Here is a 15,863-nt window from a genome sequence, read left to right on the forward strand (position 1 = left end):
GACAACTGCATCGACAAATCTGTATCCTTAATCACCATCTCCGCGGTCCCTTTCCGATATTCCAACGCCCTGTCATGGCCGTTGGTCCTACCCCGGAGCCCGAACCACTCGTCCTGCATTGAAGCTTGCCAGGGCCCAATTTCGCCCAGCTGAGGGTTTCCCTGGCCTGCAACCCGCCTCCGTCGCGCCCCGTCACCGATACTTCTCCCGCCCGTCGACCACGACCCCGTCTGCATCTCTAAGAAGCGCAGACCTCGCGATAATCCATCTTCCTGTAAAGGAGCAATTAACCCGCTCGAGATACCCCGTCGAGGCCCGTGACGGCCGTTCCCTTTCGACGGTTTTCCTTTTCCGCGACTTTCGTCCGATCGCAACCCTCAACTCAGCTTTCCCTTCGTCGCCAAGCTCACCGGCTGCCACGAGCCCCCGACAGCGACGAACAACCACTTCGATCCGACCGACAAAATGTCAAGCTCCTTCGAGAAATCGGTCAAGGGGGCCACCAAGATCAAGGTTGGTTAAGGGAGGCGGCGACGGTCATTCCACGCCGCTAGCTCTTCGCGCCTCGCCCGATCATGACGACGCTGACTTTATTGCCTCTAGGCCGCGCCACCCAAGACCAAATACATCGAACACATCCTCGTAGCGACGCATGCCGGCGAGGCTGGCGTTGGGGAGGTTTTTCGCGCCCTGCAGTTCCGTCTGCGAGACTCGACATGGACCGTCGTCTTCAAGAGCTTAATCACCGTTCACCTGATGATCCGTGAAGGCTCACCCGATGTCACACTGTCATTCCTCGCGAGGCACCCCAACACGCTTGCTATCAGCAGCTTTACGGACGGTATGTAGATATTGAGGCTGTCGATGAAGACGGTGGATGCGGTGCTAACAACGCATAATAGCCCAGACACAGGGTCGGAACATTCGGCATTACGCTAGCTACCTGAGCTCCCGAGCAAAGGCGTTTCGCGAAACGAAATGCGACTGGGTCCGGACCAAAGAATCGAGGTTGGAGAAGCTTACGGTCGAAAAAGGCCTGCTGAGGGAGACGGAAATTCTCCAAACCCAAATCACAGCCCTGCTGAAATGCGATGTGAGTCTTACGTGGTTGGAGATGGCTGGGTTCGGGTATTGACGTCAAGCAGGTACTCGAAGGCGAAATCGAGAACGAAATCACAGTCACCGTATTCAGACTACTGGTGCTTGACCTTTTGGCTCTCTTCCAGGCTCTGAACCAGGGAATGATTAACATCCTAGGTAGGTCTTGGAGTTCGCGTGCATTGTATACTTGCTAACTAGCCAGGCAACTTCTTCGAAATGTCAAAGGTCGACGCCGAGCGAGCCATGGCTATCTACCGCAACTTCACCAAGCAGACGGATTTCGTAGTGCAATACCTGAGCGTCGCACGGCAATTTGAGCACCAGACCCGCGTCGAAGTTCCTAAGCTGAAGCACGCGCCCGTCAACTTGGGCCGACAACTCGAGGAGTACCTGCACGACCCCGACTTTGAGGTCAACAGAAGGCAGTACATCGCTGAGCAGCAGGCCAAGAAGAAGGGAGGAGGTGCGATCATGAAGTCAGCGGGTGCTGTGTTCGATTCCAAACCCGCGCCAGCAGCGAACAACCCGTTCCCGAGCACCAACGGATTTTCACAGCCGAAGACTGAGACTGCCAAGGGACCTGCGCCGGATCTTATTGATTTCTTCGAATCGATTGAACAGAACCAAACGACCATGGCGCCGAACCAGCAACAACATCAGCAACAACAGCAGATGCCCATGCAGACCGGCTTTGCCCCCAACGGCCAATTCCAACCGCAACCTACAGGCTTCCAGCAGAATGGATTTGGAGCGCAGCAGCCGCAGAACGGATTCGCACCTCAGCCGACAGGATTTGGATCCAACCCGTACCAGCAGCAACCGCAGCAACAGCAGCAGCAAAGCACAAACCCATTCGGCCAGCCTCAACAGCAGCCCCAACAGCAAGCACCACAACCACTGCAACCCGCCTTTACTGGGGCTGGATTCGGCGGCTTCACCCCTCAACCGCAACAGCCTTTCCAGCCTGGTACTCTTGGCGCCATACCGCAGGACTCCGTGGCTAGCTTCCCTACTGGTGCGACCGGCATGCTGAGTCCCAACTCGGCTCAGCAGATGACGAATCCCTTCCGGGCGTCGATGTTGATGGCCCAGCAAACGGGCATGTCTACTAATACCGGGTTCTCGAGTCCAGCCAGCCCTCAGCCCAATCTTAACAGGCAATCTACCAACCCTTTTGCAAGATCTTCACCTCAAGCGCAACAACCGTTCCCGACCGCGCCTGCACCTAATAACTCTCCGTTTGGCTCTCAGCCGAGCCAGTCGACGACGCAACTCCCGACCATTGCACCGTTGCAGCCCATGACGACCGGCACCAACCCATTCGCCAAGAACTTTACCGGGCAGCAAATGCAGCAGCAACGGCCCGCTACAAGCTCTGGTGCGCTCGTTCCACAACCAACAGGGACCACGAACCCTTTCCGCCAGGGTGCCTTTGTGAACCACCAGACAGGCATGGGCTGGCAGCACAACCAGCAGGCCATGGGCGGAGGTTTGGATTCTCTGGATACTGTGCCCGTTTTCCCGCGACCTATTCAGCAAAGTCCCTGGCAGACATAATTCCGACTGTTTCAAAGATGGCGCCGCGAGCATCATTGCATGCGACGGGGCAATTTCCTTCTCTAGTTTCTCATCTCAAGCGAGGCGTTGTTCTGGGTTTGCTTGTACTACGGAGGGAGGGTGCTTAGACGGCTTGCGAAAAACAAAGCTCGGCAACGGATTAAGTCACTGGTGGAAACCGGGCATTATCATCGAAGCCTGAGCTTGAAAAATGTATTATCTAGTAAGCAGACTTTAGAAAGTAATTTTTGCATAAGAGGGAGTTGTCTCCCTCAGGACTCTTTTTGAATCTCTGCTTCGCAAGCACTGTTTTGCGTCATCGCCGTCTAGTAATCCTGTCCAAATACCCACCAAACGCCATCGCTATGCCTGCCCAAAATGTCGCGATAAACAACAAAAACTAGAAAACGTCATCCACATCCATCCGCTGACTCGTCACCCCCGTAGCGGCCGCCGCAGCAGCTTCCGCGGTAGCAACCTTCTCCGGCCCCTTCTCGTCATCAATAAACACAGCCAACCCCGAGAACGCCTCAAACATGGCCCGCCCCAGGTACTCCTCCGCGCTGTACCCGCCAACCACAATCTCGTCCTTCTTGCGCGCGTCGTCGACCCAGGGGTTGCGGTACTCGTCCAGCGGGCCAAGTGCATACCGCTCCATGTCGAGGCGCAGCCCGCCAAAGGGGTCGTAGGGCTTGTTCTCCTCGACGACGCGCTTCTTCTCCTTCTTCAGGCCGCGGATGGACAGGCCCGACGCGGAGCTGCCGGTGGCGTCGGCGAGGGAGCTCGCGGCGGCAGCCATCCTGCCCTGGCCGCGCTTCTTGAGGAGGATGCGGTTGAGCGTCTGCTTGGCCTCGCCGACGTCGCCGGACGCGAGGCCGTCGAGCATCTCCTCGCGCATGCGCTGCTCCTTCTTCTTCTCGGCCTTGTCCTCCTCCATGGCCTCCGCGCGGCGGCGCCGCGCCTCGTCCTTCTCGGCCTCGAAGCGCGCCACGCGCTCCGCCTCGGACTCCTTGGCCAGCCGGCGGTTGCGCTCGATCTCGGCGCGGTGCGCCTGTTCCCACTCGATGAGCCGCGCCTCGGCCGCCTTCTTTTCCGCGTCGGTCCCGCTGATGATGTCGAAGGTGAGCGTCTCGACCCACTCGAGGTAGCCGTTGTAGTCGGCGAGGGTCTCGAAGTCGTCCTCGACCTTGTTGAGGACGGCGGCGACGCGGCGGCGGATGTCGACCTCGCGCTCGACGGCGAGGTCGCCGAAGTAGGCGGACTTGAAGCCTTTTTTGCGGAGGGTCTTGTGGCAGCCGGCGTAGGGGCACTGGTTGGGCCCGTCGGAGAAGATGCGGGCGACGCAGTTGGCGCACATGGGGTGGTAGCACTCCGGGTTGATGAGGAACTCGAGGTCTTTGTTGAGGTAGCGCATGGTTTTGCAGACGGGGCAGACGGAGTCGTCGGTCTGCACGGCGCCGCCGTTGGGGGCGCGGGCGGCGGACATGGTTGGGTTTGTTGGTTGGCGTGAATGCTCGTGGATGGGGTTTCGTTTCGTCCCGTCGGGTCTGGATGGGAAGGTTCGATGGACGTGGTTGGCTCAGGGCGGCATTGAGATGTGTTGGAGGACCGCGGGTCGAGGGAGGTCGTGGTTGCGATGAGGTTTGGGGGGTTGAAGAGATCAAGCACCGCGCCTGCCTGAAAGGAACGAAGTTCACGATTGAGATGCGCCCCAGATCGACGGTGGTGGCTTGTAAAGTTGAAGGCGAGGCTGATTGGGAAGCGAAACGTTTATTAAGCGAAGCTAATTGGCCAGAGCTCCCCGATCGAAAACGCACGGTCCGGGGGGCGTAATATGGGGGGTTGATGGTGGTGCAGTGCAGCTAAGCTACCCCTCCAAGAATTCCGTCAGCCTTTCCAGGGTCTTCTTCGACTTTTGCCATCGTTCTGTATACCGCAATACCGCAATCATGGCCGACAAACCTGGTATGTGTTCACCCCTCCTGCTTATCTGAGCGGAAGGTCGACGGTGACATATCATGAACAATCAAAAACTGACCACGCAAAACCACACAGAACCCACCCCCGCCGAGGAGGCCGCCGCCCGCGCCAAGGAGGCCGAGGAGCAGGCCGCGCTGCCGTACAAGTGGCAGCAGACCATCGCCGACGTCGACGTCACCTTCAGCGTGCCCGGCAACTACAAGAGCAGGGACCTCGTCATCGACCTGAAGAAGAACACAATCTCCGCCGGCGTGAAGGGGCAGGACCCGATCATTAAGGTATGCATTATCCAACGGGAGGCACACCATCACTGCAGAGGACAAGGAAACTGACACGGAGGGGCACAGGGCGACCTCCCCCACGCAATCATCGTCGACGACTCGACCTGGACGCTGGCCTCGGCCGCGGACGGCACCAAGACGGTCGAGATCCACCTGGACAAGGTGAACAAGATGGAGTGGTGGCCGCACGTGGTCAAGGACGCGCCCAAGATCGACGTGTCCAAGATCCAGCCCGACACGAGCAAGCTGTCGGACCTCGACGGCGAGACGCGCGGCATGGTCGAGAAGATGATGTGGGACCAGCGCCAGAAGGAGATGGGCCTGCCGACCTCCGACGAGCAGAAGAAGCTCGACATCCTCAAGAAGTTCCAGGCCGAGCACCCCGAGATGGATTTTAGCAACGCCAAGATCAGCTAGACGAGCCATGATGTAGAAGAGGGTGACGACGAAGACATTTAACAAAGGCACGCACACACGATACATAGGCGTTGGTGAATTGAAAGTGTATTCATTACGGAAACTAGTTTACGGGACGAGAAAATGTCAGGGGTGAAACGAATCGCCGAAACCATGGGAGAGCATAAGCAAACGGTTATGGCGTCAGAGAGCCCATGTGTTGTGACATTCCTCTTGGATCCGCTAGTAATGGTGAAGCAGATTGAATGCTGCAGCCCATCAATTGTCAGATTAATAAGCGGTCCGTCGCTACAACGCGTCCCTGGAAGAGGAAAATGACCATGCACTGTGAAGAAGCAAAGCTGGACGGATTAGTGGTTGACGACAGCAAAGAGGTTGATAGCAAAAGCACGTCAGGAATCCTTAGAGCACAGGTTCGCCGACATGAGGCCCGACATTGGGTCTATGAATCCAATTTCTATCCGCTCTAAACACCCTCGCATGTCCTGACGGCTGGCGTTGGAAAAGCAAGCAGACAAGAGGGCATGGAGCAGCCTCGGCGCACGAATCACTTGACGCGGCATCTGGGATGTTGATTAGCGAAGATTCCTGACGAACTGATGCAAACAACATTGGGAAGTAAAAGTGGTATCAGAAGGTAGAATACATCCACACGTATTTTGGTATCTCGGACAGGGATAACTGTATTTTTGATGTCTAATTCATCATTTGGGAGGAGGGGGTGAAGGGAAAAAGAAGATCGTCTTACTTGGGATGATGGATGGGACGGGCGTGTGATGTTGGAAGTTATTCACTTGGTTGAGTATCTGAGAATTGAGTCAGTCAAGTCTTCCCGAAGACGAGTCCAGCCATGAGCAAAGAAAAGATGCCAAATCAGAAGGTAGATTACATCCACACATATTTTGTATCTCGGACAGGGATAACTGTATTTTTGAAGTCTAAATCATCATTTGGGGAAGGGTGTTGAGGAAAGAAAATATGACCACGTACCTATTGGGTTGAGATCCGGCCGTCTACTGCTTGGAAAGACGAGCAGCCTTGAACTTGCTGATGCGCTGACCGCCTTCGGCCTCGTCCAGTGGCCGGATCACAGAGGTGTCTTCTTGCAAGAAACCACCCTGTTTCTGGATGAAGTTTCTCCGCTTGCGGTGGTACTCGTCGGCAACGTCTTGGTCGATGAAGTCATCCCCAAAGGCATCGTCGTCCATTGGGTTGGCCTCCTTCTCCACGATGGCATCGGCGAGCGTCTTGCCTTCTGGGCCGGTAGGGGCAGTGGGTCGGTCCTGGTCGAGGAAACGGACAGGTACATCCATTGGACCCTTGGGGACAGCGTCGTCGTCAACGACGGTCGGGGCTGCTCTTTGCTTTTTGAAGCGTGAAGCCTTGCGTGTAGACTTGACTTCTGTTTGCTGCGCAGGGCCAGAGCGCTCAACAATGTCGCTAAGAGGCTCGACGATGGGCTCTGTGGGAACCTCGGGATCGACAGCTGGCAGCGATGTTGTAGGCGTTGTGTCAGGAGCAATATCGAGGTTTTGGGCGAAGCGAACACTCTTCTTGCTGTCAGACTCGGTCGGCGAAGAGGTTCGCAGGCTGGAAGCGACTGGGGAAGGCGTAGACTTGGGAGGTTCTGAAGCCTTGGCCTGCTCGCCACGCTTGATAACGATGCGACCGATGCCTTGCTTATCCTCGTTTTCAGAGTCATCCGCCTCTTCCTCGGCCTGCTCCGTAAAGCGAGACTTGACACCAAGTCGCTTCTCGAGCTCAAGCATCCGCTGATGGTAGCCGTCGTCAAGGACGCTGCTGGTGGAGCGTCCGTACTTGTCCTCTTCCTCGTCCTCGTCAAGGTCAGAGTAGTCGTACTCCCAGTCATCGTCGTCATCGCCGGAGCCTTCCTCGAGCGTCAACTCGGCGACGACAGCCCCGACCTCCTCCATGCCGTACTTGAGCATCTCTCGGCGGAGGAGTGCGTCTTCCTCAGTCTCGCCCTCGGGAACGACAGGAGGCTGCCGGCTGATCTCCTCCTGATCCTTCGCCGTCTTCATGATTTCTTCCACGCGCTGGGCGTTTCTGGAAATCTGAGGCTCTGAAGCCGGCTTGGTGTCTTCCGAGAAGGAGACAGTCTTCTTGACCGGGACGATGTCGTCGACCTTGTGCTCAGACTGGGGCGGCTCGATGGCAGGAACGGGTTCCTCCTTCAGTGCTGGAGCCTCAGTAGGCTTGTCGGTGACATCCTCGACGATCGCTTCGACCTTTTCCGACCTCTCAGTCTTGCCCTCAGGAATGTCCTTGACGCCGGCCTTCTCCAAGATCTCCCTGATCTGCCCACTGGAGTCGCCCGGACGCTGGAGCCGACTAGCAACAATGTTGCCTTCCTCGTCGAGCTCCTCGATGATCTCTGTTATGGGCAGGCCATCTTCGTCGCGCACGTCGGGGTTGCTGACAATGCTGGCGGCGGCGTGCTTCTGCTCGGCAGACTCGAGTTGCTTCTCGAGTGTCTCGATGTTCTTGGACACGTAGTCGATGCGACGCGTCAGAAGATTGACAATCTGCTCAGCAGGCTTGAGGTCGATCCTGCCAAACAAGTCGTTGATCTCCTTCTTGTCGACGACCTCGCCCTCAAAGTCCCGGCGGATGCGCGCGAGGTGCTCAGAGCTGGCGGGTTGGGGAGCAGACTCGATCTCCTCTTTCAAGGACTCATACTCCGCGTCCCATTGTCGCCAGTGCTGCAGAGCCTTCTGCAACTTGGCGATATTGTCTTCAAGTTGCAGACGGTGCTTTTCGAGGTCGAGAAAGCTGTCTCTGACTGTGGCCATGGTGGAAGAAAGATGGGAGAGATGGATGGTCGGAAGAACAGGGTCGACAAGAAAAAAAATCCAGCGGAGCATGGAATTTCGGAGCTTGGACTGGATTAGGTAATCGACTGGCCAGGGTCGCGTCGCATTACGTAAGTGGGGTCTAGGTTGCGCGTGCCCATTTTCTTGGTGGGGGTGCCGTGGATGCCTGCTTGTCCCACCGATCTCACCCAGATCATGAAGCTCAGGATCAAGTGTCACACAACGACCTAAGCCTAGCATTTTCAAATTTGTCCATTGACATGTCTGTTCTAGAAGGAACTCAAGCTAGCCTTCTGCCTTAAAAATCTCAGTCTCCTGCCTAGAGCCTTCTCTTGCACTAAGCTCTCGGCCTGACACCAATCAAGTACTTGTCAGACTTGAGCTGCAGGCTTACCAGAACCATTGTCTCCCGAGACTGGCCAGGCACGAAGAAAAAATCATATCTCCTAAGGAGGGAAGCCATCGTAAGACGAAGCTCATTCCACGCAAATCTGATGCGATCATTAGTATTCTCGGTGAACTCGAAAGGCGTGGGAGATCTCACTGTTTGCCAATGCAGTTTCTAGACGCCGCAGAGAATGGGTAGTACGACATCTTTTCGGCGGCTGGAACGCCTTTGTAATTAGAGAGCCACCTTTCGGGAACGAAATCGTCGGCGTCGGGCCACTCCTTCTCATCCAAGTGCAATGGGAACGTGTTGGCAGTAATGGCAGTCTTGGTCGTGTTAGATACCCTAAGCAACAGCGGCTAGGCCGGGAGACAACTTACTCCAGCGGGAAAGAGATGCCCAGCCAGAACGATATCCTCATCAGTTTGTCTTTGTAATCCTACATAGACGTCAGCAACTGCAAGCCTTCGCCAGACGAGAACCTCACCAGAAGCTGCTGGTGCTCTGAGCCTCAAAGTCTCCTTCAGAACGGCGTTGAGGAACGGCAGATTCGCCGTCATTTCATTCGTCACTGGCGGGCTTGCCTCAGGGAAGACTTGGCGGATCTCGTCCACAAGCCTTTTGTAACGGACCGGGTCGTCCAAGAGGAATATGAATGCAAAGATCAGCGTGGTAGCCGCTGTCTCGCCACCAGCCAACATGAAGAGGAACATCTCTGCCATGACTACCTTGTCTGAGAAGTCTTCTGGATTCTGGTCGTGAGTGTCGAGGAGCAACTGCAGGATATCAGGCTTAGCTATCTTGTCTTGCGAAGTTCTCCTTCGCGCAATGACCTCGTCGACCAGCCTCTTAAGCTCGGGGTCTTGCGACTTTGGCAGGAAGGGGATCCAACGTAAGAAAGGCAGGGTTTGGTACTTGACTCGGTTAGTTGGGCTATACTCAATGAGCCGGGTTCACAAAGGACTGCTCACGACAGCGTTGCGTCTGAAGTTCTGCGACATCCTCAAACGGATGGGATGCTCCCCGTTCTTCACCAGTTTGAACGAGCCTCCAAAAGAAGTCTCGCTCATGACATCAGAGGTCAAGCATCCAAAGAGATGCCAGATGTCGATTTCTGCCTTCCCGCCGGCGGCAGCGGCGCAACGTTCATCAATCACCTCCTCCAGATCCCTGATGCAGCTCATCATCATCGGCTCGAGACCTTTGATGTAGCTGACCGAAAAGCCGTGGGACAGCAGGCGTCGCCGGGTGCGGTACTCTGCGCGGTCTCGTATCGTGAATATCGTCGCGATGTCTTTGTCCTGGCGGAACTTCTCGTACGCAGCGCTCTTGCGGAGGTCTTTTTCGACGACAATTTGGTGGACTGCCTCCTTGTTGGAAATCATCACAACGTTGGGGGCTAGTGGCAGAGTCAGTGCTGTGAAGTTTCCCAAGGGAAGGCAGTGATGCATACCGATTCTGACAATTTCGCCGTACTTCTTTGGATAGTCGACGCACATTTGTCCTGACTTGCCGGTGATGACCGTCAATTTCCATGGAACGGCGGTGAATCTGTTCAACCACGGCCCAGGGACCTTGCTAAGCGGTCCTGTGAGGCCGATCCATACCGCCTTCAAGATCTCGATGCCATAGTAGACAAGAGCAAGCAAACCGAAGACCGTGGCTGCAGTCTTGAGATCTAGACCAGGTTGTCCGAGCATCACATTGCTGTTAGACGAATCCATGCTGAGATTCTGTCCACCGTATAGCAGAAGTCGACGCGAATGTGATGCCTCAACAAAACCGCAGCGTTGTTGACGCGCGGAGGAAGATCTCCCTCGACTTTGTCAAGGAGATGGAAAAAGTCTGGAATGAAGGGACTTCAGCTGCCTGGCTCAAGACCCGACAGTCTGGATGCTGGGATTACACGTGTGGCTGAATCCCAAGCTTACATACATAGCGCTTATGATTGGCAACTTCGGAATGGGACTTCTGCCATTTCAGATAACAATGGCTTGTAAATACCCCTGCGAAACGCAGAGATTGCACACGTCAGACGTGTATTCCGCCATATCAACAGCCAATTGAGCCTTGTGCATGAGAAGGATCGTCTCACCAATCTCGTCAAGCTGACCGGGTTCGATGAAATCAATTGGGTGCTACAAGTCCAGGTATCCTATCACCTCACCTTGAGCCTTCGCAACATCTCCATAACCTGTTTGAAGCTGTTAGAGTCAAGCCGCCTGATGTATCCCACACCCAGGAAACAGACTGTACCAGTCATCGTCGCAAACAGAAGCGAAGCAGCCCACAAGTCCCAATTCCGCGCCTTCCAAATTGGCATTCTCATATCCGCGGTCTGGAGATGCATGGGCCGGAGTTCTTGGCCACGTCTGAAGCGTAGCTCGTGGTCGTGGATGACCTCCTCCACCATGTCAGCAGCAAGGTGCTTCCTCCGCGAAGCGACGCGCGCAATTCTCTTCATGCGCTCGACGTTTCTGGCAATCTTGCCTTCGGGGTCGACTACAATGGCCCAAATTCGGCTGGCCATCCCCTCGGGCGTCAAGTCAAACTTGTCCATGGCCAGACCGACTCCCGCCTCGACCAAGCGCGCACTGTTAGCGAGCTGGTCGAAGAAGTAGCCCATGACGAGAACGGGCTTTCCATGGAATAGGGCTTCGTTCGCGCTGGAGCTACCTCCGTGAGTGAGGTAGAGCCTGGTACTGGTGTGCTGTAGTATGGCTCGCTGCGGCGCAAAGCTTGTGACGAGAAACTCCGAGTGTCTTCCATCAAAAATCCGCCCGACTGTCAGATTTGACCCACACTTCCTCACAAAAGAGGCCGTCGTATCGGCACGTCCCTTGGCGGCTGCTGGCATGGACCATATCACGCCGTTGATGTGCCCCATATCCAATGCTATGATGAAACCACGAATCAGCTTGGCCAAGTCCTCGTCAGGGAGGACGATGTGGGTGCCAAGAGCTATGTACACAGTCTTGTCATGAGACTCGAGGAAATCCAGATACATATCGTCGAGCCCAGCAAACTCATCGCTGAGTATCGGGCCTACCGGAACCATCAGAGGCGGCAAGTCCTTGGGAGGCTCAAGACCGAAGAACGAGTTGATGAAGACGAGGTGATTCGGTTTTGCAGCCACTGGCAACGCGTGATGGACGCCCTGCCGCTTCCTCAATTTCTTGAACCACCGCGTCCACGCCATGATATGCGGCAGAGCCCAGAACAACACCATTTCGTTCCTGATGCGCGACCAGATGGATGCCCTTTCCGACGTCGGTGTGAAGTCGACTTGGAACCCGGGCTGGCCGGGTGTGTAGCTCGCCGGGGCCAGTAGATAAGGCATCTGCGGCCACATGATGGCAATGGGCACACCGAACTCGATCATCATATCTTTGGCGGCAGCATCAACGAAGAAGTCGGCAACGATCATGTCTGGCCTAGTATCCGGATCCAGCACCAGCTCACGTAGGTGGAAATAGGCGTCCGGCCAATACGAATCGAAGAGGTACTTGGACTGCATGATCGAGCCGACGCCATCGCTGGGCCGCCATTGCCTCATGCGGGTGTAATGCTGCTCCGCCTCATCGTCCGGGAGGGCGGGGCCGAAGCTATGGACGCGACTGATGGATGGGTAAGCGGAAGCCCAATGTTCTTGACCCGTGTTGGTGCCGAAATGGACCTCGTGGGCGCGTGCCGCAAGGACCGCGCCGAGTTCGAGAACCGGGGCTGCGTGGGTGAAGCCGCCGACGGTTGAGACGAGGAGGATCCTGCGTTTGTGGAAGGTTTCTGGGGAAGTAGCCATCATGTTTCCTGACCAGATGTTTGACATCAGTTCTAGGCTAGTTGAACATGAGAGATAGGCGAGAGAATGGGACAATTGATGCCTTTTCTAGAGCGGCTCGGCGGGTTGCATCATCTCGGCGAGTTTCGGCAGGTTGGTGGAGTGACATTCTCCTGCAGGCAGCAGGGTTCGGTTTGCCATGACGCGCCTCCTATGGGTATGTTGAACGGTTATTTCCCGAGCCATAGCAACAGTTATAAAAAGCCCGATGACTTCGTGAAATGGGCGAAACCCTTCTCAACTCTTGATCCGTGTCTTGAAAAGCCAGGTGTTGGGGATAGCTGGTTGCTCAACAACTGTTTCCCGTTCGTTCAAAGCTTATTTTCCAATTACAGCATCTAAACGAACAGCAGATCAGCCATGGCGAGCTTACTCCTCCTCGTAGACGCCAAAAGAATTCTGAAATTCCAGCCTCGCGTGAAAAAGAAAGCAACATCGTAAGATGAACAAGCAGAAGCTCTGAGCGTCAACTCGGAATCGCCAAGGGCTGCAGCTGGTATCAGCTGTTCACATGTTGCATGATTGTCCTACGACGCCGTCCAGGATCCGGATCCTTCGTCGTCTGCCTGCTGCCACGTTTCTGACCATTTACCAATCGAGGTAAGACTGGAGACGGCACAGTAAGACGAATTCTTGGACCCTGGTCACGTTCTCAACATGTCATCCAAACTCAACGATCGCAACTTCAGCTCTCTGTATCTGTATCGATGACCAGATCAAGTCGACGACCGTTCACAGGGATCCGCCAGGCCTGCGATGCGTGCCACTTTAAGAAGGTCCGCTGCCTGCGAGGTCCGGAGGAGGGCGATGGGCCATGTCAGAAATGCAGCCGCGAAGGCGTCGCATGCGTCTTCAGTCCCGCGCTGAAGACGGGCAGACCACCGAAGAAGCCCCCTGCGCAGACCCGTCCGGAAGCTGGGCCAATTCTGACACCGCCATCGACCTTATCCTCAGACACTCCATCACAGCCTATCGATCTAGTTTCCCAGGCTCTGCCGTCTACGTTGGAAGAAACACCGATCCCCTGGGAAGCATGGGACGGCATGGACATGGGCATCGTCTGCTTCCCGTCGGCAGACTGTCCCCTGCAACATGACTTTGACGAACTGAAGAAGGCGGCAAAGCCCGAAGTCATCGTCCTCAAGAGGCTCGAGCAGCTGTCGGCGTTTCAGCAGCAGCTCGTCGCAAAGAGGAGGGAGCATGCCGCCGTGTTCTCTCGGCATCCTGGGACCGATGCCTCCAGCGCCATCCAGGAAATGCTGCACATCACCCAGAAGGTGACAAAGTTCAACGCCTGGCTGATGATGGGCGGCGCCAAATTCGCCTTTCGCAAACCCATGCTAGACTCCATGTCAGACGAGACGGCTCTGATGATGGTTGTGTCGCCGGCCACGCTGGTCCTAGAGGTCTTTGTCGACATTCTTGAGCTGGCGTTTCCATCTCTGAAGAAGCGGCCTTCGGAATCAGATTTCTTGGTATCTGGCGAAGCTGGCGTATGCGCAATCGACCCCGCGCTGCTGTCGAACGCCAGCATGAAAGAGCTCGGCTTCACGCCGGCCGCCGTGCCTGACATTGCATCTGTGCATAATCTCGCGAATCCAGTGTGCATCTACATTCTCCTGACAGCGCTCCAGGACCAGCTGGACTCAATGCGGAAAGCCGTCGAACTGGGTTTGGATTCGTTTCCGAGGATGGATACTGCCAAGGGAGCTCAGGGGCTGTTACCTGCCATCATGGATCAGTACTCTGAAAAGATTCGCTTTGTTCAGGGGCACATCACTAAGGCAGGTGGCGACAATTTGATGGCTGGGCTGGATTGATGTGGTCTGCCTCACGTGGTGTCAACTTCAAGTCGACAGGCCCACAGATCATCCCCATCTACGAATACCCTCTTCCTTAGGAAATCATTTTTTTCTGGATTTGGTTTGATGGTTATCTTTCGCGTCGATATGTCGTGTGTTCGATCTGCTTCGCTAGGCGGGACTAAGGATGGTTTCCGGGTGCGGAGATACTTCAAACTAACCGGCCGGACTACTACCTACTATATTAAAAGACGATTCCTCTAATAATATCTCCATTGTTACTACTGTCGTTGGTTTCGTTGCCGTCTTCTTCTTCGTCTTCTTCTTCGTCTTCTCCTTCTTCGGCTTCGTACTTGATAATGCTGTTATCCTATTTTCCCTATCCGTCATAATAATAAACGAGATTACTGGAGCTGGATCATGTACAGCGGCTCTGGTGTAATAATATGATTGAGGCAAAAGATTTCCCTCTCGCCTTCAAGACGTATTTCACGAGCTTGGCGGCTGCCATTTTAGATGGTCAGGAAATGTGTCGACTTGAGTAGCAATTTATGCTTCATGTATGATGGCCGTCATTCCTGAATCCTCCCCACTTGCAATGAATCGGAACACTCCATCGATTCTTCTCCATATAGACATAAGCATGGCGTCTACAAGACGTTGCGCGACTATGGGCAGCGGCGCAGCTATTCTCAAAAGCACAGTTGTCGGGTTGCCACCGCTGAACATCATATGGAAAACGCAACTGGAATGTGCTCGCATGCAATACAGCAAAACATTCCAAAAAGGCCCCAGCAATTCGCAAGTCATTTCTTGACTCTTTTCATCTGACACTCACATTGACTCGTCAACGTCGCATTACAATGGACTAACACAAAGCTCTTCATTTAGAACCACTCGATTGTAAGTCCATTCCCAAAGACTCTTGCCGGATACGGCAGGCTCAAGCATCCCGACTGGCCGCCGGGATCCGCACCTTGCCGGATGCTGCATGGGTGGGTCTAAACAAGGGCGGGAAGCGCGCGACTCCGCAACTCGCCCACACTCCCTCATAACAAACCAGCAAAAATAATCACCCCATTAAAGAGATTGACTAACTGACTCCTCGACGGGGAATTGAACCCCGGTCCCCGGCGAATCGTTTAATGACAAGCCGATATCCTCACCACTAGACTATCGAGGATTGAATTGATTGGTTGACGGTGGAGCTCACAATGGCAATCATGAAGGGTTGCCGTCCTAGGCCCCACAGGCAAACTACTACAAGATGTTCGCAAAGCAGTGGAATGGCCTTGTTGTAATGCTTTTCATAACTTTGGAAGCTCTGTTGTAAGCTTAGCTGTGGCTCCTTACCGCTTAGTGAGGTGCTCGAATGTGCGAGGCCTTCATCGTAAGTGTGGACAGCAACATGAGCTGGACTTTCAGCCAGCGATGGGAATATGATAGGTATTTCGTTTCCAGTAGAATTTGAATTGGCATCGATGGTTTTACGGAGATAAAGACCTCAAGTTGTGTTAGCTGGGTCTTTCCAAGTTCAAGGGTTTCATTCTCTAGGGACGTTACCTTCGAGACCTTGCCTTTGATCTCGCTCTCCGGACATTCGATTTAAACATCGTAATGACGTCCCGGTTTCAATTGAAATGAGGCAAACCTCAACCAAAGTCT

General features: G+C 54.9%; 7 protein-coding genes across 7 annotated transcripts; 3 read left to right on the top strand and 4 right to left on the bottom strand.

Annotated features, from left to right (window-relative positions):
* Positions 1-465: 465 nt before the first annotated feature.
* Positions 466-2,658, top strand: CGCA056_v009497 (ENTH domain-containing protein; the record flags this gene model as incomplete). The annotated part of the gene is made up of 5 exons (XM_037324744.1): positions 466-513; positions 604-841; positions 903-1,093; positions 1,146-1,257; positions 1,304-2,658. 5 exons carry the CDS (start codon positions 466-468, stop codon positions 2,656-2,658), a joined length of 1,944 nt encoding a protein of 647 aa, XP_037177138.1.
* A 400-nt stretch (positions 2,659-3,058) lies between these two features.
* On the bottom strand, positions 3,059-4,144 carry TFB3 (RNA polymerase II transcription factor B subunit 3; the record flags this gene model as incomplete). The annotated part of the gene is made up of 1 exon (XM_037324745.1): positions 3,059-4,144. One exon carries the CDS (start codon positions 4,142-4,144, stop codon positions 3,059-3,061), a length of 1,086 nt encoding a protein of 361 aa, XP_037176485.1.
* A 463-nt stretch (positions 4,145-4,607) lies between these two features.
* nudC (Nuclear movement protein nudC) lies at positions 4,608-5,336 on the top strand (the record flags this gene model as incomplete). Its single annotated transcript, XM_037324746.1, has 3 exons — positions 4,608-4,623; positions 4,714-4,916; positions 4,986-5,336. 3 exons carry the CDS (start codon positions 4,608-4,610, stop codon positions 5,334-5,336), a joined length of 570 nt encoding a protein of 189 aa, XP_037176484.1.
* A 1,013-nt stretch (positions 5,337-6,349) lies between these two features.
* CGCA056_v009500 (uncharacterized protein) lies at positions 6,350-8,149 on the bottom strand (the record flags this gene model as incomplete). The annotated part of the gene is made up of 1 exon (XM_037324747.1): positions 6,350-8,149. One exon carries the CDS (start codon positions 8,147-8,149, stop codon positions 6,350-6,352), a length of 1,800 nt encoding a protein of 599 aa, XP_037176672.1.
* Positions 8,150-8,710: 561 nt separating this feature from the next.
* On the bottom strand, positions 8,711-10,282 carry FUS8-1 (Cytochrome P450 monooxygenase FUS8; the record flags this gene model as incomplete). The annotated part of the gene is made up of 5 exons (XM_037324748.1): positions 8,711-8,884; positions 8,939-8,997; positions 9,046-9,472; positions 9,530-9,957; positions 10,012-10,282. The coding sequence occupies 5 exons, from the start codon at positions 10,280-10,282 to the stop codon at positions 8,711-8,713; spliced, it is 1,359 nt and encodes a 452-aa protein (XP_037176671.1).
* A 367-nt stretch (positions 10,283-10,649) lies between these two features.
* Positions 10,650-12,357, bottom strand: EGT (Ecdysteroid UDP-glucosyltransferase; the record flags this gene model as incomplete). Its single annotated transcript, XM_037324749.1, has 3 exons — positions 10,650-10,657; positions 10,726-10,752; positions 10,815-12,357. 3 exons carry the CDS (start codon positions 12,355-12,357, stop codon positions 10,650-10,652), a joined length of 1,578 nt encoding a protein of 525 aa, XP_037176674.1.
* A 746-nt stretch (positions 12,358-13,103) lies between these two features.
* On the top strand, positions 13,104-14,216 carry FUB10 (Fusaric acid cluster transcription factor FUB10; the record flags this gene model as incomplete). Its single annotated transcript, XM_037324750.1, has 1 exon — positions 13,104-14,216. One exon carries the CDS (start codon positions 13,104-13,106, stop codon positions 14,214-14,216), a length of 1,113 nt encoding a protein of 370 aa, XP_037176414.1.
* Between the last annotated feature and the right edge of the window lie 1,647 nt (positions 14,217-15,863).

The sequence above is a fragment of the Colletotrichum aenigma genome (assembly GCF_013390185.1).
Source record: "Colletotrichum aenigma strain Cg56 chromosome Unknown KSG_Cg56_contig06, whole genome shotgun sequence".
Taxonomy (NCBI): Eukaryota; Fungi; Ascomycota; class Sordariomycetes; order Glomerellales; family Glomerellaceae; genus Colletotrichum; species Colletotrichum aenigma.